The sequence below is a fragment of the Macaca fascicularis genome, chromosome 9 (assembly GCF_037993035.2).
Source record: "Macaca fascicularis isolate 582-1 chromosome 9, T2T-MFA8v1.1".
NCBI classification, from domain to species: domain Eukaryota; kingdom Metazoa; phylum Chordata; class Mammalia; order Primates; family Cercopithecidae; genus Macaca; species Macaca fascicularis.
In genome coordinates, this window is record NC_088383.1 from 128785293 (window position 1) to 128810914 (window position 25622).

The following is a 25622-nucleotide window of genomic DNA, read 5'->3' on the forward strand; positions in this document are numbered from 1 at the left end:
GTTCCAGCAATTCTCACGCTTCAGTCTCTCGAGTAGCTGGGACTACAGGTGCATGCCATGGTACCTGGCTAATTTTTGTATTTTTTTTGTAGAGATGGGGTTTTGCTATGTTGCCCAGTGTGGTTTCAAACTCCTGAGCTCAGGTGATCCACCTGTCTTGGCCTCCCAAAGTGCTGGGATTATGGGTGTGAGCCACCGCGCCTGGCCGAAAGTTGTATGTATGTGCATGGGGAGTCAGCATCCCTAACTCCTGCATTGTTCAGGGGTAAACTGTGTGTGTGTGTGTGTGTGTGTGTATAGAGAGATTTAACATCTATACAGAGATTATTATATACAGAGATTTGTTATTTAGGGATAATTATTATAAGGGATTGGCTCATGTGATTATGGAGGCTGCCATCTGCAATCTGGAGAACCAGGAAAGCTGGTGGTATAGTTCTAGTCCAAACCCAAATAACTGAGAACCACGGGAGTCAATGATGTAAGTCTCAGTTGGAATCCAAGGGCCTGACGACCAGGAGCACTGATGTCTGCAGGCAGGAGAAGATGATGTCCCAGCTCAGAGAGCAAGGTAGCCCATCCTCTGCCTTTTTGTTCTATTCTGGCACTAAGTGGATCAGATGATGCCCATCTGTATTGGTGAGGGCAGTCTTTATTCAGTTTACCAATTCAAACGCAAATCTCTTCTGGAAATACCCTCACACGCAAACCCAGAAATAATGTTTTACCAGCAATCTGGGCGTCCCTTCCCAGTCAAGTTGACCCACAAAATTAACCATCACAGGGTCATTTACAGATATTTCCTACACTTTAAAAATGAGATCAAGAAAACTAGTCAGAGGTTCTGTTTCTGACAGCAGTAGTGTTTGATGAGATAATGGCCAAGAATTTTCTAAAACCAACTATAAATACAAGCCACAGATTCAAGAAGTACTTTGAATCCAAGGGGAAAAACATAAAACCACACTCAGTTACTTCATAGTAAAACTGATGAAATGTAAAGACAAAGGAGGATATCCTAAAAGCAGCCAAAGAAAAAAATACACATTAAATTCAAAGGCATAAGCATTGATAGAAACAATGGAAGCCAGAAGATAATGGAATGATGTCGTCAAAGGGCCTGTCCAGAATTTTATACCTTCAGAAATTAAGAAAAATAAAGACATTTTGAGACAAACAAAAACTGGGAGAATTTGTCACCAGGAGTCTCTGCATTAAAAGAAATACTAGAGAGGACTGGGCGCAGTGGCTCATACCTGTAATCCCAGGAGTTTGGGAGGCCAAGGCGGGCGGATCACCTGAGGTCAGGAGTTCAAGACCAGCCTGGTCCAACATGGTAATACCCTGTCTGTACTGAAAATATGAAAATTAGCCAGGCATGGTGGTGGGCGCCTGCAATCCCAGCTACTCGGGAGACTGAGGCAGGAGAATCGCTTGGATCTGGGAAGCAGAGGTTGCAGTGAGCCAAGATTGTGCCACTGTACTCCAGCCTGGGCAACAGAGCGAGACTCTGTCCCACCCCCCACCCCCAAAAACAAAAATAGAGAGATGTTCAGGCAAAAGGAAAATGATTCCAGATGGGAGCATGGAGGGGTAGGAAGAAATGAAGATCAATGGAAAGGGGAAATAGTAAATTTAAGTGAATTTGTCATCATATATGGGGCTTAACTTTAAATGTAGAATTAAAATACACAACAATAATAGTAACAGTGGGGAGTTAAAAGGAGTTGGTATCTAAGTCCTTTCACTGTCCAGCAGCTGGAAAAAGTACGAATTTACATTAGGCTTTTGTAAATTAGGGTTCGTGTTATCCCCTACAGTGTAACCACTAACAGAATAATATTGTAAAAAGCTCATAAAGGGGAAAAGCAGAATCATAATGATTTAAAAACTTAATCTAAAAGAAGGCAAGAAAAGGTATGTATGGAACAAATGGGACAAATAGTAAGATGATAGTTTGATTCCTAAATATGACAGTCATTACATAACAAATGAGTAGACTTAATGCTTCTATTAAAAACCAAAGATATTTATACTAGAAAAACAATAAAATCCATCTACATGCTTGCTTTCAAGACAAATGCCTTGGATATATGAATACAGAAAGTAAAAGCATAGAAACTGCAAACATTAGCCTAACAAAAACTGGTGTCACTGTGCTAATATCAAAGTAGAATTTAAGGCAAGAAGTAGAGAGAGAGAATCATTTCAAAAATAACAAAATTTTCAAGTCACCCGAAGGGTAGAACAGTTTGAAATTTGTATGCACCTAAGCATAACCTTAAAACCAGCTCGCTCTCTCGCGCTCTCTCTCTCTCTCTCTCTCTCTCTCTCTCTCTCTCTATATATATATATATATAAAGCAGTGAGTAATTTGGCTTACGTTTTTTAGTTTAGACTGTCAATTTGAAATGACAGAGGAACGTGAGTATTCCTGTTGGCAATGGGACAGAGAAGAAAGGAAAGGTGATCAGACTTTTCCCCTTTTCAGATTATTTTTTTCCTTCTTTACCAACATGTCTCCATCCTCTGATGTATCCAGTGCGAATACAGACTCTTCTGTGACGCTTTGAGCATAATCTGCAGAAGCTCTTCAAGAAATCCTTGTATTTGAATATTATGCTACAAAAGACTTTGGAGTATATAGTATGCACCTCTGTCTTTGGGTTAGTATTTGTTGATGGGTCAATATAATTATAAATTCTTGTCAAGTGTGGTAGCACACACCTATAGTCCTAGCTACCAGAGGGCTAAGGTGGGAGGATCACTTGGGCCCAGGAGTTCTGGGCTGGGGTGAGCTATGCTGATTGGGTGTCTGCACTAAGTTTGGCATCAAACACGGCAGCCTCTTGGGAGAGGAGATGACCGGGTTGCCTAAGGAGGAGTGAACTGGCCCAGATCAGAAACGGAGCAGGTCAGAATTCCCATGCTGTGATCAGTAGTGGGGTCAAGCCTGTGAATAACCATTGCTCTCCAGCCTGGCCAATATAATGAGAATCCTGTCTCTTAAAAGGGAGAGAAAGAAAATAAAAAAATTATGAATTCTCCTGTGCTAGCTCCTCAAGTCATAATCGCACAACCATGTGAGTGTTCAGGCTGATGGGTGCTCTCTGACCATTTCCCAGCCTCTCTGTGACTGTTCCAGTGGACCTAGGAAAGGTAATCTTGGCCTCAGGAATGTAGTGTGCAGTGTTAGAGCATACTAAAGGAAGTAAACACCTGAGACTCATTAGTAAATGCACCTTCTCTTCCTTTTTGCCTTTGTTCCTCACATGAATGTTTATAGAGATAAATTGCAAAGTGTTTAAAAGAGCAGTGAAAATAGAGCCTACAAAATAAATTATGGTTGTATGCTGTGAACATAAGTCATTTTAAGTTCTCAAGTAAAATTAAAAGGACTAGTGCCAAAGTAACTGGTTACTTTCCATTTCTCCTGTTTTCCTTATGTGAGAGAACTAAGAAAGCAGGGTTTGGATTAGGTTTAAAGCATTTCCATGGAGTGGGGAATAGTGGTCAAAGAGAACTTCAGATTTATATGTAGTGTTTGAACTTTCAAAAAATGGGATATATTCATATATTCCCTATATAATGTTAATAAAAATAAAAATGCTGGACATGCATTGGTGGATTAAATGTATATCTTTTCTGTATGTCAGTAGGATGGTTAGCCATGTCTAGAAATATGTAGTTGCAGTACCCCTTAGAGGTAAGGTCATGAGTAGGGAGTCGGTTAATTTAAAAATTTTTATTTATATTTATTTACTTTTTGAGGCAGTGTCTCACTATGCTACCAGGCTCCAGTGATGCTCCTGCCCCAGCCTCCTGAGTAGCTGGGACTACAGGCACACACCACTGGATCTGGCAATGATGTTTAATTTTTTGTGTCAACTTCACTGGGAAGGGATGCCCAGAAAGCTGGTACAAAATGATTTCTGGTCATGTGTGTGAGGGTGTTTCCAGAAGAGACTTGGGTTTGAGTTGGTGGACTGAGTAAAGAAGACCCATCCTCACCAGTGGAGGTGAGCATCATCCCATCTGTTGAGGGCCGGAACAGAACCAAAAAGGAAGTATGGATTCACTGTGTTTGAGCCTGGGCATCCATCTTCTCCTGCTCTTGGACATCAGAGCTCCCGGATCTCAAGCTTTCGGACTCAGATTGGGACTTAAACTCTCAGCCTCCCAGTTCTCGGCCCTTCAGACTTGGACTGCGACTTTGACCGTTGACTCCTCTGGACTTGGACTGAATAACACCACAGGCTTTTCTGGTTCTCCAGCTTGCGGATGGCAGATTGTTGGGACTTTTCGGCTTCTATAGTCATGTGAGCAATTCCAATAATAAATCTCCTCTTATTTATATATCCTTTTGGTTCTGTTTCTCCAGAGAACCATAATGCAGGAGAAAAAATTTTTTTTGTAAAGTGGTATGAAAATCTTTATCCTACAATTGCTCATCTCCTTTTGAGTGAGTCACTTTCTAAGTCAAGCAATTGAATGTTTTCCAGGAGTATTGTTTTAGCTTGCCCTCCTGGTCATGCTTTTCAAGATAATCACTTCCTAATCAGTTTTTGTTATCTTGCTGGGGAAGTCAGGTTTCCTAGTCTCTTTTTTTCCTGGAAGAGGCAAGGTTACAATTTAGTAACCTTGTAACAAAATCGTAATATGTTTAAAAAGTTGGAAAAAAAATCTTTATGCTGTCAGGCCTTGCCAGATTCTATTTTTTTTTTTTTATTCCTTGTTATACTGTGTATATCCGAATCTCAAAATGGCACTTTAATTGAACCAAATTTCTTTTCCTGGTGGATGACAAATAAATACATAGCCTACTTTGGTGCTTTTAAAAAATTTATTGTAAAATGATGCCTGATGGATAATAGGATTACCAAACAGTAGTGATGCTGTACCTTTACATTTGTCTTCTTTTAATTCTAAGTATAAAAAGTAGAGATCATTTAACCCTCCGAAGTAGCTGGAATTACAGGTGTGAGCCACCACGCCTGGCGTTACCGTAATTCTGCCTGGGAAGACAAATAGTCTCAATTTCTTTTCTAAATTTTTACTAGATATTTTTACACATGTAGTGTTTCAAGTGAAATTTAAAATAGATTTAAATTTCCCATCTGGGCTCAGTGGCTCACACCTGTAATCCCAGCACTTTGGGAGGCCAAGGTGGGTGGATCACAAGGTCAAGAGATCGAGACCATCCTGGCTACATGATGAAGCCCCATCTCTACTAAAAATACAAAAATTAGCTGGGCGTGGTGGTGGGCGCCTGTAGTCCCAGCTGCTCGGAAGGCTGAGGCAGGAGAATTGCTTGAACTCGGGAGGCGGAAGTTGCAGTGAGCCGAGATCGCACCAGTGCACTCTAGCCTGGACGACAGAGTGAGACTCCGTCTCCAAAAACAAAATTCCCAGAAGTCCCATTAGAATTTTGATTGAAATTGCATTAAATTTCTATATTAATTTGAGAGATACCAACAAGCTTGAAATACTGAACCTGTGCATCTAGGCGCATGGTGCTTTCACGTATTTATTTTCTGTATGCTCTAAATGAAAGTTCTGTGGTGCTTTTCATATAGATATTAGACCTTTCTTTAGTTCGTTCGTTCGTTTTGCTTTTCTCTTTTCTTTTCTTTTCTTTTCTTTTCTTTTCTTTTCTTTTCTTTCGAGACTGGGTCTGGCTATTTTGTCCAGGCCGGTCTTGAACCCCTGGGCCCAAGCCATCCCTCTGCCTTGGCCTCCCAAAGTGCTGGGAGTACCACTTCCAACCTAGACATTTCTTAATTGGAATTAGTCCCAGAAACCTTATTGCTCCTGTTGCTAATGTTCTGACACCTTTTTTCTATTACATATGAAAGTGGCCTATATTAATGCTTTTGTGTATGTGTATATTTATATGTGGCCACATCAGTGGACTCCCATCTATTAATATATTATTCATTTCCCAAGGTCTGAAAAACTTTGCTAAATATATAATATTCCATTTCTTTACAATATGTATAGTTAGTTTTTAACCTTTTATATTACATCTAGAGTTCATGCTTTTTCCACGAGGCTGAGGTTTAGCAAATGAAAAATATACAGCACATAGTAAAGCTCGATGTTAGTTTTTTTCTCACTGTTTCAGTCTTACATATAGATCAAAAATAAAAAAAACTAAACGAAGTAAAATTTGTAAGGAAATAGATATCTACACGTTATAATCTAAGTTATCTACCTTAATTTCTCTCTTCTTTGGAAAATGGCATGATAAGTGGTTGGAATTTTTCTTCACTCACATTCTCTTTAGGTTTCCTTAGGGGGAAAAATCAGTCAAAGAAAAATTTTATATATTTGATTATGCTAGAATCTAAAATTTTTTTTGCCATTTATTTCTGGAAGAAACTGGATTGTCAAATATAATTTTCTTTCTTTCTTTCTTTCTTTCTTTCTTTCTTTCTTTCTTTCTTTCTTTCTTTTCTCTCTTTCTTTTCTCTCTTTCTTTCTCTCTTTCTCTCTCTCTCTCTCTGTCTCTATCTTTCTCTCTCTCTCTCTCTCTCTGTCTCTTTCTATCTTTCTCTCTCTCTCTCTCTCTCTCTGTCTCTTTCTATCTTTCTCTCTCTCTCTCTCTCTCTCTCGTCTCTCTTTCCTTTCCCTTTCTCTTTCCTTCTGTGTCTCTCATTCTTGTTGCCCAGGCTGGACTGCAGTGATGCGATTATGGCTTACTGCAGCCTTGACCTCCCTGGTTCAGGTGATCCTTCCACTCTCAGCCTCCTGAGTAGCTGGAACTACAGGGTTGCTCCATCATGCCTGGCTAATTTTTAATTTTTTTTTTGTAGAGACAGAGTTTCCCCATGTTGCCCAGGCTGGTCTCCTGGGCTGAAGCAATCTTCCTGCCTTGGCCTCCCAAAGTGCTGGGATTACAAGCGTGGGCCGCCGTGCCCAGCCTCAAATAGAATAGAACTCAGATTTTTAACCCAAAGCCCATGGGGTTTCCTTTTTACTTTCTAGATTTGGAATTCTTTAAAATTAAAAGACAGGTACAGAGTCATTGGGAAAAAAAAATTTGGACGTCATAGAAGACTGAGTCATGCATTGATAACTGCTAGGTCTAGGTGGTGGGTGGATTTGGTTTGATTATATTGCTCTCTCTACTTTTATGTATGAAGATGTCTAAAAGGGAAGTTTTAAAAAAATCCTATCGGCCAGTTGCAAGCCTGGGGCACATTATTTGAATGTTTTTTAGTTTTTCGACTATAGGTTGGAAATGGAATCTATTAGCAGGGTGTAGTGGTAATAAAAATAGACACCAGGCTGGGCACGGTGGCTCACGCCTATAATCCCAGCTCTTTGGGAGGCCGAGGCGGGCAGATCACAAGGTCAGGAGATCGAGACCATCCTGGCTAACATGGTGAAACCCCGTCTCTACTAAAAAATACAAACAATTAGCTGGGTGTGGTGGCGGGCGCCTGTAGTCCCAGCTACTCGGGGAGGCTGAGGCAGGAGAATGGCGTGAACCCTGGAGGCGGAGCTTGCAGTGAGCCGAGATCGCGCCACTGCACTCCACACTGGGAGAGAGAGTGACACTCCGTCTCAAAAAAAAAAAAAAAAGATAGACATAAATTGCCTTGTGATACTTATAGTAGATGTTCACTAAACATTTTAGGAATAACATCATGAATTACACAAATTGTTAATCCTCATAGCCATTCTCTGAAGTAGGCAGTTTTATCCCAGTTTTCATATGAGAAAACAGAATCGGAGCAGCTAAGGATTATGCTTTGAAGTGTACAAGAAGTAAATGATGGAGCTAAAACTTAGTCCAAGTTCTGACCTCAAAGTCTAGGACATTTGAAGCCTCCTTGAAAAAGGAAGGCTACTATTGAGAAGGCTTTGTTTCTGTTACATTATATTTTCTCAGATTTAATCTTCATCATAACTGCAAGGCATATTGAGTATCTGTAACCTTTTAAAAAGCACGTAGATTTTTCACATTTTTGTATATGAGTAGTTAATGCTAAAAAATGTATATTTTATTTTAAAATGTATTTGAATGTGTAAGTTGAGTTTAAGTATTGGCAATACAAGTGTTTTTGTGGGAAAAAAGATGCCTCTTGGTTTTCCAAGTGAGTTTGTATGTGAAATAAAACCTGTGTTTGAAAGTTAAAAATTTTATATTTTTGGCACTATACCACTGGATGGTTTATTGGAAAGATACTATATTTGATAATGTACATTGTGGTTTCGTTATTGAATTTATTAAAATCATAATTTGTAATGTTGATGTGAAATGAATCCAGAGCAAATCAGGGCAAGAAGATGTAAACTAGGAAGGGCCTTCGTGTGTGTGTGTGTGTGTGTGTGTGTGTGTGTGTGTGTGTGTGTGTGTGAGAGAGAGAGAGAGGTCTTTGAGTCATAAAGATTTATTATTTATTTATTTTTTTAGAGACATGGTCTTGCTCTGTCATTCAGGCTGGAGTACAGTGATGCCGTCACAGCTCACTGCAGCCTTGAACTCCTGGACTCAAATGATCCTCACCCCTCAGCCTCCTGAGTAGTTGAGACTGCAGGCATGTACCACCATGCCCAGATAACTTTTGTATCTTTTGCAGAGATGGGGTTTTGCTGTGTTACCCAGGCTGGTTTGAAACTTCTGAACTCAAGCGATCCACTCACCTCAGCTTCCCAGAATGCTGGGATTACAGGCATGAGCCACTGCACCTGGCCTTGGCTAATTTTTAAAAACAATTTTTATAGGGCTGGAGTCTTACTATGCTGGCCAGGCTGTTTTTGAACCCCTGGCTTTGAGTAATCCTCCCTCCTCAGCCTCCCAAAGTGCTGGGATTACAGGGATGACCCACCATGCCTGGCCCAACTGTAAATTGTTCACTATAGGATAGAAATGGCCGGGCGCAGTGGCTCACGCCTGTAATCCCGGCACTTTGGGAGGCCGAGTCAGGTGGATCACAGGGTCAGGCGTTTGAAACCAGCCTGGCCAGTAGGGTGAAACCCCGTCTCTACTAAAAAACAAAAAAAACTACAAAAAAACAAAAAAAAAACCTACAAAAATTAGCCAGGTGTGGTGGCGGGCGCCCGTAGTCCCAGCTACCCAAGAGGCTGAGGCGGGAGAATTGCTTAAACCCGGGAGGTGGAGGTTGCAGTGAGCCGAGATTGTACCACTGCACTCCAGCCTCGCAACAGCACGAGACTCCATCTCAGAAGAGAAAAATAAATAAGATAAAATAAGATAGAAATTATTCCTGTGAGGTTAAGAGACCTATTGTAAGGATTTCTTTTTATTCAACAAAATTTATTGACACTGAACAGTTTGTTGTCTGTTATGTGCTTTTTAGGAAGATTTACATGTTAGGTTTGTTGCCAAGCAGCTAACAGGTAATGTTTCACATAACCCCTACAAGATGCTTGGTAATGTGTATCCATGCCTGATTAATTTCCTAGCACATGGTGGGTCTTCAGTTAATGTTTAATGATAATAGGGAAATGGCCTATAAAAGCCTTAAAACTTTGAAGTAAATTTCCACCCTATTTTATAAGGAATTATGAAATGTTTCCAAACTTTTGCATTTATGAAATGCTTAAAGCATATCTCCAAAAGCACCATTTCTAAAATGAGAGTTGATCAATACTTGGGGAATAAATGGGGCAAATGAAGATATTATATATACTTTTTATTTTTATTTATTTAATTTAAAAAATTTGTTTTTGAGGCAGAGTCTCACTGTCTCGCCCAGGCTGGAGTTCAGTGGTGCCATCTCGGCTCACTGCAACCTCTGCCTCCCGAGTTCAAGCGATTCTCATGCCTTAGCCCTCCGAGTAGCTGGGATTACATATGTGCACCACCATGCCTGGCTAATTTTTGTATTTTTAGTAGAGACAGAGTTTTGAAATGTTGGCCAGGCTGGTTTTGAGCTCCTGGCCTCATGTGATCTGCCCAGGGCCTCCCAAAGTGCTAGGATTATAGGTGTGAACCACTGTGTCCAGCCTGTATATCCTTTATAAAAATTCTTTTATATGGGAAATATATGGTGTTATTTTTCTATAATAAATTCCTGAAACACAATTTCAATAATTTTTGGTTTGGGGTCTAATTGGGGAGTGTTTTTTTAATGGTGTAGTCTCATAAACTGAAAAATTGCTTTTGCACGCTGTCTTTCTTAGACTATTTTTCGTTTAATTAAAAGTCTTGTGAGAAGTAGAAATTTGGATTGGAAAGATTGGGTGTTTGCTTCTTTCTGTCTTGTATTTATTAAAGGTTTCTTTCGGTTGTTTTATCTTTTTCCCTCCATTCTCCTCAATATATTTAGTTCTCTGTTCAGTCCCAGTGTACACACAAAGTAGTTGGAGAATTACCAACCCATACTCTTCTGAAAAATAAATTTAGTAACCAAAGTACAATAGTGCATACGGTTTTTTTTGTCTTTATCTTTACCAAATAGTTTTCTGAAGTTACTTTGGTTAATTTTTTCTTCTCTATCTCCTACAATTTAGTTCTATTCTTATTTATTTATTTACTTTTTGAGACAGAGTCTCGCACTGTCACCCAGGCTGGAGTGCAGTGGCGCGATCTTGGCTCACTGCAAGCTCCACCTCCCGGGTTCACGCCATTCTTCTGCCTCAGCCTCCCGAGTAGCTGGGACTACAGGTGCCCGCCACCACGCCTGGCTAATTGTTTGTATTTTTTAGTAGAGACGGGGTTTCACCATGTTAGCCAGGATGGTCTCGATCTCCTAACCTCATGATCCGCCTGCCTCGGCCTCCCAAAGTGCTGGGATTACAGGCGTGAGCCACCGTGTCCGGCCTAGTCTTAAGTTTTAATAGAGCTGGGTTTGCAGTTTGAGGTTCTCCCACATTCTGGTTGATTTGAACTATTTATTTGAAGGGATATGTAAAACATTACCATTGTTCTAAGAGTCAGAATTCTACTCAGAGACCAGTCAGTCATTTGCCAGGGCATACTCGGAGAACTGTCACTTCCCCCTCATCTCTTTTATCCTATTCCCATCCCCTCTTCTTTCTACCCCGTTTCCACCTACTCTGTGGAGATAACTAATCTCACTGACTTCTCTCTCCTCTTGTTTTTGTACAAATGCGTGGATACATATAGTTATGCATCACTTAATGAGAAATGCATTGTTGGGCAATTTCATCTAAACATAGAAATGGTACGGTAAAAATACTGTATAAAAGATATGGTGTAAAAGATAAAAATGGTACACCTGTATTGGGTACTTAACTATGCATGGAACTTGCGGAACCAGAAGTTGCTCTGGGTGAGTCAGTGAGTGAATGTGAAGGCCTAGGACATTATTGTACACTACCGTAGACTTTATATACACCATACGTGTAGGCGACACTGACTTTATTTTAAAATTTCTTCTTTTTTTAAAATTTTTTTTGTTTTTTTTTTTTGTTTTATTTTTTATTTTTTATGAGATGGGATCTTTCTCTGTCACCCAAGCCGGAGTGCGGTGGCATGACCATGACTCACTGCTGCATCAACCTCCCAGGCTTAAGCGATCCTCCTACCTCAGCCTCCTGAGTAGCTGGGACTACAGGTGCGTGTCCCAACTCCTGGCTAATTTTTAAATTTTTTGTAGAAACGAGGTCTCCATATGTTATCCAGGCTGGTCTTGAAGTCCTGGGCTCAAGCAATCCTCCTACTTGGGCCTCTCAAAGTGCTGGAATTACAGACATGAGTGAGCCTCCATGCCCTGCCAAAATTTTTTTCTTTCTTCAATACTAAATTAACCTAAGCTTACTGTAACTTTTTTACTTTATAAACTCTTTAATGTTTTAAAACTTTTTGACTCTTCTGTAATAACAGGTTAAAACACAAACACATTGTACAACTGTGCAAAAACATTTTCTTTTTACCCTTATTTGTAAATAGGAGTACACCTAAAATAATGATAAAAAGTATAGTATAGCAAATACATAAACCAGTAACAGTCATTTATTATCATTATCAAGTCTTATGTACATATGTAATTGTATGTTGTATACTTTTCTATCACTAGCAGTGCAGTAGGTTTATACCAGAATCACACACATGCGTAATATGTCATGCTACATTACGATGTCACTAAGTGACAGGAATTTTTCAGCTCCATTATAATTTTAAGGGACCACTACTGCATATGTAGCCCATCATTGACTGAAACATCATTATGTGGTACGTGACTGTATAGATATGTATCACCTCATATTTTCTTTCTTACATGAAGGGTAGTACACTCTAGGTATTCTTTTATGCTTTGATTTGATAATATATTTTATTGCCTGGGCACGGTGGCTCACTCCTATAATCCCAGCACTCTGGGAGATCAAGGCTGGAAGATTGCTTGAGCCCAGCAGTTTGAGAACAGCCTGGGCAACATGGCAAAACCCCATCTCTAAAAAAAGTACAAAAATTAGCTGGGCATGGTGGTGCATGCTTGTGGTCCCAGCTACTTTAGAGGCTGAGGTGGGAGGATTGCTTGAGCCCAGGAGGCAGAGGCTGCCATGAGCTGAGATTGCACCACTGCACTCTAGCCTGGGTGACAGAGTGAGACCTAGTCTCAAAACAAAAACAAAAACATATATTTATTATGTTATTGTAACATAGCCTTATTATGTACAGTCGGCCCTGTGTATCCATTGAGTTCTCTATCTGTGGCTCTAACTAACCATGGATGGAAAATTTTTGGAAAAAAAAAAGGATGGTTGCATCTGTACTGGACATGTATAGACATTTTTTCTCGTCATTATTCCTTAAACAATACAGTTTAAAAACTGTTTACCATAGCATTTAGATTATATCAGGTATTGTAAGCAATCTAGAGACGATTTCAAGTATATGAGAGGATGTGCATTGGTTATATACAAATACTATGCCATTTTACATGATGGACTTGAGCATCTGTGGAATTTGGTATCCACGGGGGTCCTGGAGCCAGTCCCCCGCAGATACCGAGGGATGGCGGTATGTTAATAATATATTCAGTTTATCTACTTAATGCATCCAGGAATCCTTCCTTATTAATTTATAGAATACTTTTTTTTTTTTTTTTTTTTTTACAGCTGCATAGTACTCCATTGCATGGATGTGCCATAGTTTATTCAACCACTGTCCTGTATCTGGACATTAGGCTGTTTCCAGTGTTTTGTAATTATACAGTAGGCTTCAGTGTATATACTTTGTTGTTGAGGTGTACCCTCAGGGTAAATTCCCAAGGGTGGGATCACTGGACTGATTAAAGGTAAGTGCATTTGTTGTATTGTTAGGTACTGCTAAATTTCCTTCCAGAAAAGTTGTATTTGTCGTCGGTATTCTCACCTGCACAGCTGTTTTCAGTTTTCTCACAGCCTCGCCAGCACATGTGTTGTCATTCTGGTTAATTGTTCCCAATCTGATGGGTGAGCATGGTGTCACAACTGGTTTTAATTTACATTTCTCTAATTATGAGTGAGATTGAACATCTTTCCACATGTTTAAGGGTTATTTTATGTCTTTGTGATGTGTTTTACTTTAAAAGTTTATTTTGGATGCACATTTTTTTTTTGGTTATCATTGTTAGGTTATTCGCCTTCAACTTGTCAGAACAGTAGCGCTCTAAAAACGCCAGACTTTATCATGACTCTCCTCTTTCAGATCTTCCGTGGTGGCTTATTCTAATTCGGCAGAAAGCATTGGTGGGCAAACTCCCAGGAGACCATGAGGTCTGTAAAGTTACCAAAATTGCTGTGCTGTCACTTTCTGAAATGGAACCTCAGGATCTTGAGCTAGAGGTAAGGTGAAATAAAGGGAAATTATATGGAAACCTGATATAAATGTAATAGCAAATATGAGGATTTGGTTCAGTAGACCACAGACTTACATTTTTAGAGCTGGGTAATGTTTTTAAAATAATTTAATCCTATGATTTTCCAACTTCATTTTAGTAGTGGAACCCTTGTCTCAAAATCCATGAAACCTAGTATAGAAGACACATAAAAGCAGGGCCACTGTGGTTGAAGTAGTGTTGGGGGAATCCCTGGGGCTCTGTCCACTTGATCTCTCCTTGGAAGCCACCTTCCGTTTCCAGGGAGCCCTAGGGCCACAATACAGTTTGAAAACTTCTAGGGAAAAGGAGTGAGTTAAGAAAAGGAGACCTCTTATTATATCCTCTTTTATCTGCATTTCTTGAACATTTTCTAAGCATATATTACCCTATTACAGTTTAAAAAGAAAGTTTTTTAAAAGGAAGACAGTCACTCGTCTAATGTAATCTGTTTATTTTCCAGAGAAGAGCTCAAGTCCACAAGTAGAGTGATTTAAGGACGAAATATATGAGATTGCCTAGGGCCAGTGCTTTTTTACCACAAGGTGCTGCCTCCTAGTAGAAGTAACCCATGAAAGCATTTATGTCCTGTTTGCTCTCAGTGTGGGGATTTGACGCCTAGGAATTGTCCTCACTCCGACGTAGCCATAGCCTGTTTTGTTCACTGTTTGTTCATTGTGCCAGGCGGACCCAGTGTATTACATAGATAATAATATTTAGTCCTTAGGACCACCCTATGAAGTGGGCATTACTACAAATAAAGAAAGGAGGCTAGGTGGGTGGCTTCTTTCTTTGACAGGCTGAGGCTGGAGGATCGCTTGAGCTGAGGGGTTCGAGACCAGCCTGGGTAACATAGCCAGACCTTGTCTTGTGGGGAAAAAAAAATAATGAGTGAGTAGATTTCAGAAAATAAAATAAGAACAAAGGCGGCCTGGCAAGGGTTAAGTCACGCAGCTGGTACAGGTGGGGCCTGGATCTAGACTCAGGCTGCCTGGTCCTGTGTAACTCTGCTGAGCTGCCGCCCTGTTACCTGAACAGCAGGTAATGATAGCAAAGCACGCACTGCCCCACAAGTCAGCACGTGTTTTTCCATGTAGAGTTCTTGGGGAGGAAGTTTGGGGATAGGGTTAAATTGCCTTAAAAGTAAGTAAAAATGAAGCTATTTTTATGCTTTAAGTGTCACTGGAAGTTTGACAGTCGAATTTTAAGAAACATTAAAATGAATTTAAGCAGACTCTGATTATTATTTGTTATAGGAATCGAAAAAAGTTTGGAGTTCTTATTCTCCTTTTGTTGGTACTTTGGCTAGAACACTATTCACTATTGCTGATCGAGAGACAAAAAGCCTAGGCGGCAGTTAGGCCTATTAAAAGCAGATGTTTATAGTTTTTGTTTGCATTTTTTTTTTGGCAATGTCTTTTGGATGGTTTTGCTGACACACTGAAAGATCAGGATGGCTTGTTATCACAGACCTTTCCCTTGAAGGTGGGCACCCTTTGGCCTGGCATTCAGGTTTGAGCACTAAGCCTGGGGTCTCTGGCAGTTTGATTTAGAGCTGGGAGCCAGCCCGCCCAGCACTTTGTCCATCCGCCAGTCAGGATTTGCATATTTGGCACTCCCAGTTCTGGGGAAATTAAATGTCACACCTCATTCAGAAAAGGTTGAGGCCTTCAGGGAGGTTTTCTTATGTCGTTCATGGCCACCAATCTGTAACATTTTTGAGACTAGTAGCTGACTATTTAATAAATGGGGAAAAAACCAAGATGGCTTTAGGAACTAACATTTACATGATGTTTTTAAGCCCAAAAGTGTGAATATTATCAAAACTTTAAGAACTTCTTTATTCTTCTTACTTTCCCTTTTTTTTCTCTCGATAATCTAAGGGAAAGAGATTATATTCAAATAAAAAGGAAAGTGAGATTTCCTCCATAGACATAATTATTTTGACAGCTGTTGGGCTGTACAGTATAAACTACTGCACTTCTCAGGGGCCGCAAGATTGTGGTTCACATTAACAGCTGAATATACGTAATGACTCTGCTAATTAGGTGTAAAAGTAACAACAGAGAAAGTATTTCCAGATCCTATCTCAGTGAATAGTTTGGTACACCTTTCTCAAGAGATTATAATTTTAGCAATTTGTGCTTTCGCCATTTTTTCTTTCCTTGTAATCCTGTTTTATGGTAAAGGAGCTTTACAACAGTGAACAGCAGGAAGGGCAAATAACCACATGTTGAAAATCACGACTTTATTTTCTTTTAACATGTTAATTTAAATCTTGGTATCTTTATTTCAATTTCCATATAACTCAATTTAAAAGAGTTTTTAGAAGCTTAATCCTTTTTACATTGTGTTTTTTGATTATACAGTAAATTGTAAAAGAGAAGAAAAAAAATTCCCCCACTTGGAAATAATTGTTATTAATAGTCTACTGAGTTTTGGTGGGTGTTTCCATTTGTACGTAGGCTCTTTGGAGGACCAGTGTTACTTTCACATGTTTCAGAATAGTTTTTCTGTTTTGCATTTTTACATATTTTCTTCTAGTCTTCTTATTTTTTTAAGAACATAGGAAGACTTTGTTAAACAAAACTACATATTCCTTCTTAGTATGACTTTCTGATTTGGATGTCTGTGTATCAGTTTGAATAAGCTGCATTTATTCCAGCAGCATCTTTTAATGTGGTCACTGTTCCCAGATTTGCTAAAGCCTAAGTCTGTGTTCTGTAATTGGAGCAGAAGCAATCTTATTTCAGAGATGGGTATTAATAGAATTTCTAGTTTTCTGCCTCTGTTGTCTTTTTATCTCAAATATATGCCTTATTTGTTTGCCAATTAAAAAAAAATTCAAATACTATACAGTTCACCCATTTAAAGTATATAAGTCAATGGTTTTTAGTGTATTCAGAGTCGTGTGGTTATCACCACAATCAATTTTAGAACCTTTCATCATCCCCCGAAAAAACCCCGTCTTCGTTAGCAGCCACTCCTCATTTCCTTCCCAACTCCAGCTCCTCAGCACCATGCAACCACTAATCTCCTTTCTGTCTCTATAAATATTTGTCTATTCTGGACATCTCATATAAACAGAATAATATACCACGTGGCCTTTTGTGGTGGACTTCTTTCACCTAGCATAGCTTTTAAGTTTCGTGCCAGTTGTAGTGTGTAGCAGTACTTTATTTTTCTTTATTGCCAGATAATCCCTTGTATGGGTATGTCACATTTTATTTCTCTGTTCATCAGTTGATGGACATTTGAGTTGTTTCCACCTTTTAGCTATTATGAATAATGCTGTTATAAACCATTTTGCATACAAGTTCTTGGTGATATATTTGTTTTTATCTCTCTTGGGTGTGTACCTAGGAATGGAATTGCTGGGTCATATGGTAACTCTAACCTTTTGTGGAACTGCCAGACTGATTTTTTTTTTTTTTTTTTTTTTTTTTGAAACAGAGCCTCGCTCTGTCCCCCAGGCTGGAGTACAGTGACATGATCTCGGCTCACTGCAACCTCCGCCTCCCTTGGTTGAAATGATTCTCCTGCTTCAGCCTCTCAAGTAGCTGGGACTACAGTTATGTGCCACCACACCCGACTAATTTTTTGTATTTTTAGCAGAGATGGGGTTTCACTGTGTCAGCCTGGTTAGATGGTCTTGATCTCCTGACCTGGTGATCCACCCACCTTGGCTTCCCAAAGTGCTGGGATTATAGACGTGAGCCACTGTGCCTGATTTTCAAAACAGTGTGCTATTTTACAAAAACGATGTAAAGAGGCCAGGCACAGTGGCTTATGCCTATAATCCTAGCACTTTGGGAGGCCGAGGCAGGAGGATTGAGACCAGCCTGGGCAACATGGTGAGACTCTGCCTGTACAAAAACAGCCATGTGTGGTGGTACATCCCTGTAGTCCCAGCTACCCGAGAGATCACCTTAGCCCGGGACTTTGAGGCTGCAGTGAACTGTGATTGTGCCCCTGCACTCCAACCTGGGCAATGGAATGAGACACTGTCTCCAAAAAGAGAGAGAGAGAGAGAGGTAGGGGTCAAGTGCAGTGGCTCATGCCTGTAATCTCGGCACTTTGGGTGGCCGAGGTGGGAGGATTGCTTCAGGCCAGGAGTTTGAGACCAGCCTGGGCAACATAGCAAGACCCTGTCTCTATAAAAAATTTAAAAGTTAGCTGGGTGTTGGCCGGGTGTGGTGGCTCACGCCTGTAATCCCAGCACTTTGGGAGGCTGAGGCGGGCAGATCACCTGAGGTCAAGACCAGCCTGACCAACATGGAGAAACCCCGTCTCTATTAAAAATACAAAATTAACCGGGCATGGTGGCACATGCCTATAATCCCAGCTACTCGGGAGGCTGAGGCAGGAGAATCGTTTGAACCTGGGAGGCGGAGGTTGTGGTAAGCGGAGATCATGCCATTGCACTGCAGCTTGGGCAACAAGAGTGAAACTTCGTCTCAAAAAAAAAAAAAAAAAAAATTAGCTGGGTGTAGTGGTGTATATCTATAGTCACAGGTATTCAGGAGGCTGAGGCAGGAGGATTACTTGAGCTCTGGAGTTTGAGGCTGCAGTGAGCTGTGATTGCATCACAGCACTCCAGCCTGGTTGGTGGAGTGAGACCCTGTCTCTAAAAAAGAATATTTAAAAATCTGTATAAGGGTACGAATAATCTGTAATGATTTAAACAATGAGGACATAGATGTTTTTTCTTTATACCCTTTAAAGTTATGTAGGTTTTGTTCCATGTCTGCGTATCTTATTTGCGTATCTCATTGCCTTAATAGATAACCGCATCATTTTCCCTGTTTAGTTTCCATCAGACATCTGTTTAAAATTTTAGGTTCAGATGGATGTAGATACCAGCTTTTCACATAAAATTATTTATGTCCCTTTTCTTAAATGGCAGCAGCAACATCAACCCTTAATCTTGGTCATAAGATGTAAGTTGCAAGCACAATTTAAAAACTAGGGAAGTGCTGTGGAGCTTGTGGAGAAGTAGCTGGGAGTTGTAGCTGTGGTGTTTTCTTTTTGAAATCTCATGTTTCAGAGTTGTGATAAGGACCTAACCACGTGCCACACAAAACTGGCTGGGCCTCTGGAAAAGGGAAGGTGACCCTGTTGCCAGTGCTATGCATTGTAATCCCTGGGGCTCTGTGTAAACAAAATACCTTAGGACTGGGAAGGAATCCTAAGTAATTTTCTCTATCCCTGTTTTTTGTCAGGTCTGAATTTAACCGTTTCAGAAAGGTAGTGCTCTGTACTTTATTTTCTAAAGGTAACTGTGTAGAAGATTCTAACATACTCATTGGAAATGTTTACATTTATAGTAATCTCATTTATTTGTTTGAGACAGGGTCTCGCTCTGTCACACAGGCTGGAATGCAGTGGCACGATCCTCCTGCCTTCAGCCCTCCAAGTGGCTGGGACTACAGGCATGCGCCACCACCCCTGGCTAATTTTTTTTTTTTTTCTATTTTTTGAAGAGATAGGGTCTCACTGTATTCCCCATGCTGGTTTTGAATACCTGGGCTTAAGCGATCTGCCTGCCTTAACCTCCCAAAGTGCTGGGATTATAGGTGTGAGCCCCAGCACCTGGCCAGCAATTTAAAATTTTTATTTAGAAAAAAATCACTTTTAAGAGACAGAGAAAGCCTTCCAGTAAAGGTGTTTCCGTGAGTTTGAACTTTGTTATACAGATCCACAATCCTTATCTGAACTTCCTGGGGCCATATTTGTTTTAGAATTCAAGTTTTTTGGGGTTTTCAAATGGTTATTCCATGTATTTTCTACAGTCTAAAGTGGTTCTGAAGCATTACCCTACAATAAAACACGTTAATGTTTTTTAAAGAATTGTATGACTATTCATACTAAGGGAGGTAAGTGATGATTATCAGTATCTTCATATCAGTTCAGGGCATGCTTTGTCATTAAACGAGTTTTTAACTTAAAAAATACACTTTCAGGTTTTAGAGTTTTTTTGATTTTGGAATTGTACATAAGGAAGTTAAGGGATGATGGGCTTATATTAACTCTGTTTCAAGGCCAGGATGAGGATAGATAAAAGAAATAAAAATAGAAAAGACCAGATGTGGTGACTCATGCTTGTAATCCCAACGCTTTGGGAGGCTGAGGCGAGCAGATCACTTGAGGTCAGCAGTTCAAGAGCAGCCTGGCCAACATGGTGAAACCCTATCTCTATTAAAAATACAAAACTTAGCCAGGCATGGTGGCACATGCCTGTAGTTCCAGCTACTCCAGAGGCTGAAGTGGGAGAACCGCTTGGATCTGGGAGGCAGAGGTTGCAGCAAGCTGAGATTGTGCCATCGCACTCTAGCCTGGGCAACAGAGCGAGACTCTGTCTCAAAGAAGGAAAGAAGGGAGGAAGGAAAGGAAGAAGGAAGGAAGGAAGGAAAGGGAAGGGGAGGGGAGGAAGGAAGGAGGGAGGGAGGAAGGCAAGCAGGAAGGAAGGAAATGCCAAGCTTAGAGAATAAGCAATTTTTAAAGTAGATCAGACTGAAGCCATAGCGTTTCTGGGTCTGCATCTAGAAGCAGACAGTAGCAGGTGGGAATTTGGCCCCTACACAGTAAAGTGGACTAACAGGGCTTCATGGGAGATGGGAGCCTGGGGCCATGCTTAGCACTTGAGGCCTGGTGCTCAGGTGGAACTCCCTAGATCATGAGGGGAGCTGTTAGAGTGTCTGCACTGAGTTGGATAATCAATCCTGCATAGAGCATCTCCTGTGTGCCATGCCAGTAGCACTTCTATGAAGAAATACTGGTCTGGACAAAAGATAGGGATCTGAATCAACACTATAACAATGAGCATGCAGTGGTTGGGGTTGATAGGAGAGACTTAGAGAAGGAGAATGATGGAAGATGATTCCAAGGTTTCTTGCTTAAATGATCCCGTGGGTGGTGCCGTCATTACCTGAAATAGGACATACCAGAGAAGGAACAATATTTGGGGAGCAGATGTTGCTCAGTTCTAGAGATGCTGAGTTTGAGAGTCTAGTGTGTCTCAGTGTAGGGGAGACGTCACATGTATCAGTCTTGAGATTAGGGCGAAGGAGTGGAGTTAGCAAACGTAGTAGTAGTTAAAATGAGAAAAGAGGGTGACATTTTCTAGATGGAGCATGAAGACTGAGAAAAGAGTTAAGGGTAGAACACTGGGAATACCATCAGTTTTAGAGAAGAAAGATACACCCGCAAAGGAGACTGAGAAGAAACAGCCAGAGGTGGGGAAGGACCCGGGGAGATTGTTGTCATGGGGACCAGAGGAAGAGACAGCAGGGAGTGTTCATGAGCGCCACATTCCGAGAGACAGAGTTAGGAGGCCTAAGCAGTGTCATTGGAGCCTTTACTCCTTGACCTGCCCCAATCAGATTATAGTCGTTGCAGTTCCAGTGGCTGGGACACTGCACCCTGCTGGCTCTCAGAGTGGATTCCAGGTTTGAGGAATGGATTTAAAAGAAGATTCTCACATGTGTAAACATGTCCCAAGGTGCTAGGAAAGGGGCTATCAGAGGTTGGGACAAAGGAAGGGGGTGAATGATGAGCCCAGGTCCTAATCCCAGAAACTAACCTTGAAGAGAAAAATGGACTCCGTCTTCCTGAGTGAGGAAAACCTGGGTGCAGACTAGGTGTGCTGTTGCACATTTACTTGAAATAGCCAGACCTTTGATAGATTCCCAGGGGGAGGATTTTGCTGGCTTGAGTGCTCTTAAGAATGATTATGTTGGCCGGGCGTGGTGGCTCATGCCTATAATCCCAGCACTTTGGGAGGCTGAGGCGGGCAGATCACATGAGGTCGGGAGTTTGAGACCAGCCTGACCAACATGGAGAAACCTCGTCTCTACTAAAAATACAATATTAGCCGGGCGTGGTGGTGCATGCCTGTAATCCCAGCTACTCGGGAGGCTGAGGCAGGAGAATTGTTTAAACCCAGGAAGTGGAGGTTATGGTGAGCCGAAACCACACCATTGCACTCCAGCCTGGGCAACAAGAGCGAAATTCTGTCTCAAAAAAAAAAAAAAAAAGGATGACTGTGTCTGTGTATCCCGTTTTGAATACTAAAATTGTAACAATCTGTAGCTCGGTCTTGAGCAAGTAAGCATGTTTTCAGGTTTTTAAGCGTTATTCATAGGCCTAATCACTAACATTTTATCTAAAAATTGCTAGCCAACAGTGGCCTGGTGCCACAAGCAGAGCAGTAGCAGGAGACCAAAGGGGAGCATCTGTTTAAAACTGCTGCTCTGCTGCCCCAGTGATACTGTATCAGGGAGGGTGGGGTGTGTGCCACATGTTCATGGGAGAAGGGGAGTGATGGCTGTGAAAGCTCTGATGGCAGCCACTGCTAAGGCACTGGAGGTAGGAGTCAACAAGACAAAGGTCCTGCCTTGAAGGAGCTTACATTATAGAAGGTGGAGACAGATGATAAACATCAGCACAATAACTGTAGTATGTTGGAAAGTAATAAACGCTGATGGAAATGAAAGTTGAACACAGTAAGTGTGGTGGAGGGAGTGCCCAGGAGTGAAGATGGAGGTAAGATATCTGGCGAGGGGGTGTCCGGGAAGAGAGGACAGCTGTGTTGAGGAATAGCAAGGAAGCCAATGTGGGTGGAGTGGGGTGAGCAGGGGGCAGAGAGCACTAGGAGGTGAAGCTGGTGGAGGGGAGGGGAGGGGAGGGTCTGGTTTTGGACGTATTGAGTTTGAGATGTCTGGTAGACATCCCAGTGGAAATGTTGGGATATGTGAGGCTGGAGTTTTGGGAGAGAGCTGGGCTGGAAATAAACATTTGGGAAGTTGGGTTGGCATATGGACGGTATTGGAATCCATGAGTCTGGATGAAATCACTGAGGGAGTGAATGCAGACGAGAAGGGGATCAGGGACTGAAGCTTGGGGCACCTAGACATCAAGCAGGAGGCTGGAAAGGAACCAGTCAAAGCAGTAGAGGAGGAGTGACCAGTGGGAGCCAGGTGAAGCCGTGTATTGTAGGATGAGGGAGTGACTCAGATGCTACTGAGAGGTTAAGAACCAAGAGCATTTGATTTAGCAAGTTGAGGTCATTGATCATGCTGGAGACAGCAGCTTGGGAGAGCGGTAGGGGTGAAAATGGGGTGGAGGCGTGGGTTGGGGAGAGAATGGGAGGAGTGGAGCTGGAGGCAGTGAGGAGTGCAGAGTGAGTAAGAGGACAGCAGTGGTTGAGGAAGAGGAGTGGAGCGGGGGTGTGCAGAGCAGAGGGGCAGAGGAGGATGGGCCTCTGTGCTGACAGAAACCATCACAGAAAGAGGGGTGCTGTATCCATACACTTGGTTCTGTCTTCTCTCCTTCCCTGTCACCTGGAGTTCTTGCTAGTTTTATTTGAAGGGAAATAAAAGTGAGCTGTTCTGGCTGAAGGAATATAAAGCTTTTCTGCCTCATCTTTAGTTCTCTTGTCTTTAATGGCAGGGCAGGAGCAGCTTAAAGCTGTAATCATGGTGTGAAACCCATGTGGACAGTTTTTGATAGCCATAATTTTGAAAAGGCTTGAAATCATCTGGAGATGCCATTGCACATGAAAATTTGGTCCAGTTATTAGTTTCTACTTCCAAATGTAATAAAACAGGGACGCTCTCTCTCCCCCTTTTCTTAAATAATCAAAGTTTAAATTCGCTTTTCTTCTCATTTTATGTTAATAGCTATTTTGTAACACACTGATGATAATAAGCATTTAGTAAGTATTAGTTCTTATTAAGAGTCTCCTACTTAGTGTAGCAGTGAAACTAGTTTGTTGAAAAAATGGAATTGGTCTGCATATTGTTAACAGAATTTGTGTGTACATTTCAGAATATTTGCTTTGTTTGCTGAGCTACATGAAATTATATGTAAAACCCTCAACTTTAACCAGGTAGCCTTCTTTAGAACCTTCTGTGCCTACTGTTATCTTTACACAGCTGTATTCACACTCCCATGCCCTTCCTTACCCTTGTCAGTTGTGCGGCACTTCTCCTGCAGCCCCTAATTACTGCTTCTTCAAGTTTAACTAATCTCCGGACCCAAAGCGTATGTTATTAAGCTGATTTCATTAGTGCGTGTGAGCATAGGAGGAGAGGGAGTGGTTGAAACGGCCAGCTTTTAGGGCTCCCACTAGAGCAGGCTCTTAATCCATCTTCTCAACCAAAACACTCAATTAGCATTGGTATTTAGCACAGATACCTGTAAAATCATAACCCTGAAGCATAGCAAATGTGCATTTTGCAATTTTTAAATTCTTAGATACTAATTTCCAAAGCATTAATAACCTCAGCCAGAATATTTCATTCTTCAGTTACGTTAGAGGAGAACTGATTATGAGCCTAACCTGAATTTTCCACCTCTAATTCCTAAGTCTATCCTGCCCTGTATTCTTTGTGTTTTATCCTCTGCTGTAGCTTTCTCATCATGGGACTCACAGCTGTGTGTGCCATCAATTATCTACTTGATAATTTTTCTAAGTCTTGAGGTTTACAGTTAATCAGAATGCCTGAGCAGTAGCATTTAATTTTGCACTCGAACACTTAACAGATATTAATAATAACAAATCATCTTTCTCTTCCTATTTAGCTCTGTAAGAAGCATCATTTTGGTATTAACAAACCAGAGAAGATTATACCATCTCCTGATGACTCAAAATTTCTACTGAAGACCTTTACGCATATTAAATCCAATGTGTCTGCTCCTAATAAAAAGAAAGTAAGAGTTTAATTGATATGGGCTTTGAATTCATCTTTGATTAGTTTTAAATGGAGAGATAATTCTGTACTCAGAAAATTTATTTTCAAACCATTTGTTGTATTGAAGCACTGTCTCCTTACGTCCTTGGGATTATTTTCACTTCTCTCTTAGGAATTTATGTGTTATCCTCAGATTACTTTACATTTAATTTCTGTAGTAATAGTACATTAATTTCTTGTAGGTTAAGGAAAGTAAAGAGAAGGAGAAGTTGGAGAGGAGATTGCTTGAAGAGTTGCTGAAGATGTTCATGGACTCGGAATCCTTTTATTATAGCTTGACCTATGACCTGACCAATTCGGTGCAGAGGCAGAGCACTGGGGAGAGGGATGGTCGGCCCCTCTGGCAGAAGGTACCACTCACAGCTCATAGAGCAGGGTTTGCCCTTGGGAACAAGTGATGGCCTGTTTTGGCTTTTGTAGGAAAACTGAAATAATGTGTTTCTGAACTGTTGTTTCTGCACCTTTTCTAGGTTGATGACCGATTTTTTTGGAATAAATACATGATACAAGATCTTACTGAGATTGGTGTGAGTAGTTGTTTCTAAAATATCCTAACCCCACTGAAATTGGTGTATTTGTTTCTAAAACGTCTGGATATAATTGTTAAGCAAATTTTTTTTAATTAAGATACATTTTTAAAGATCACTATGTTTTCCCCTATGGAATGGGAATCATTTAGGTAGGAAAACCAAGGCATTATTTTAAGGCAGTTTACAATTCCACTGCCTCCCCACAGGCCTGTCTTTTTAGCAGATTCCCATAGGATAGTGGTAAGTTAAGGATGTGGAACTCATGTTCGTAGAGGTCCTGCAAAAGAGGTATTTTCTTTTTTCTTTTCTTTTTTTTTTGTTGAAACGGAGTCTCACTCTGTCGCCCAGACTGGAGTGCAGTGGCACGATCTCAGCTCACTGCAAGCTCCGCCTCCCAGGTTCACGCCGTTCTCCTGCCTCAGCCTCCCGAGTAGCTGGGACTACAGGCGCCCGCCACCACACCCGGCTAATTTTTTGTATTTTTAGTAGAGACCAGGTTTCACTGTATTAGCAAGGATGGTCTCGATCTCCTGACCTCGTGA

At 41.0% G+C, this 25622-nt stretch overlaps 1 protein-coding gene across 5 annotated transcripts in view; it reads left to right on the forward strand.

Moving 5' to 3' along the window:
* Nucleotides 1–25622, forward strand: part of INPP5F (inositol polyphosphate-5-phosphatase F) — a 103050-nt gene that overhangs the window by 42690 nt on the left and 34738 nt on the right. For 3 of the 5 annotated variants that reach the window (XM_045361632.2, XM_065521488.1, XM_005566579.4), the window contains 4 exons: nt 13628–13764; nt 24381–24509; nt 24733–24900; nt 25021–25077. In XM_045361632.2, the coding sequence (XP_045217567.2) occupies nt 13628–13764; nt 24381–24509; nt 24733–24900; nt 25021–25077 (491 nt within the window). Of the gene's footprint in view, nt 1–2542; nt 2667–13627; nt 13765–24380; nt 24510–24732; nt 24901–25018; nt 25078–25622 lie in introns of those variants that run through there. The other 2 variants (XM_074002897.1, XM_074002898.1) reach the window with 2 other exon arrangements.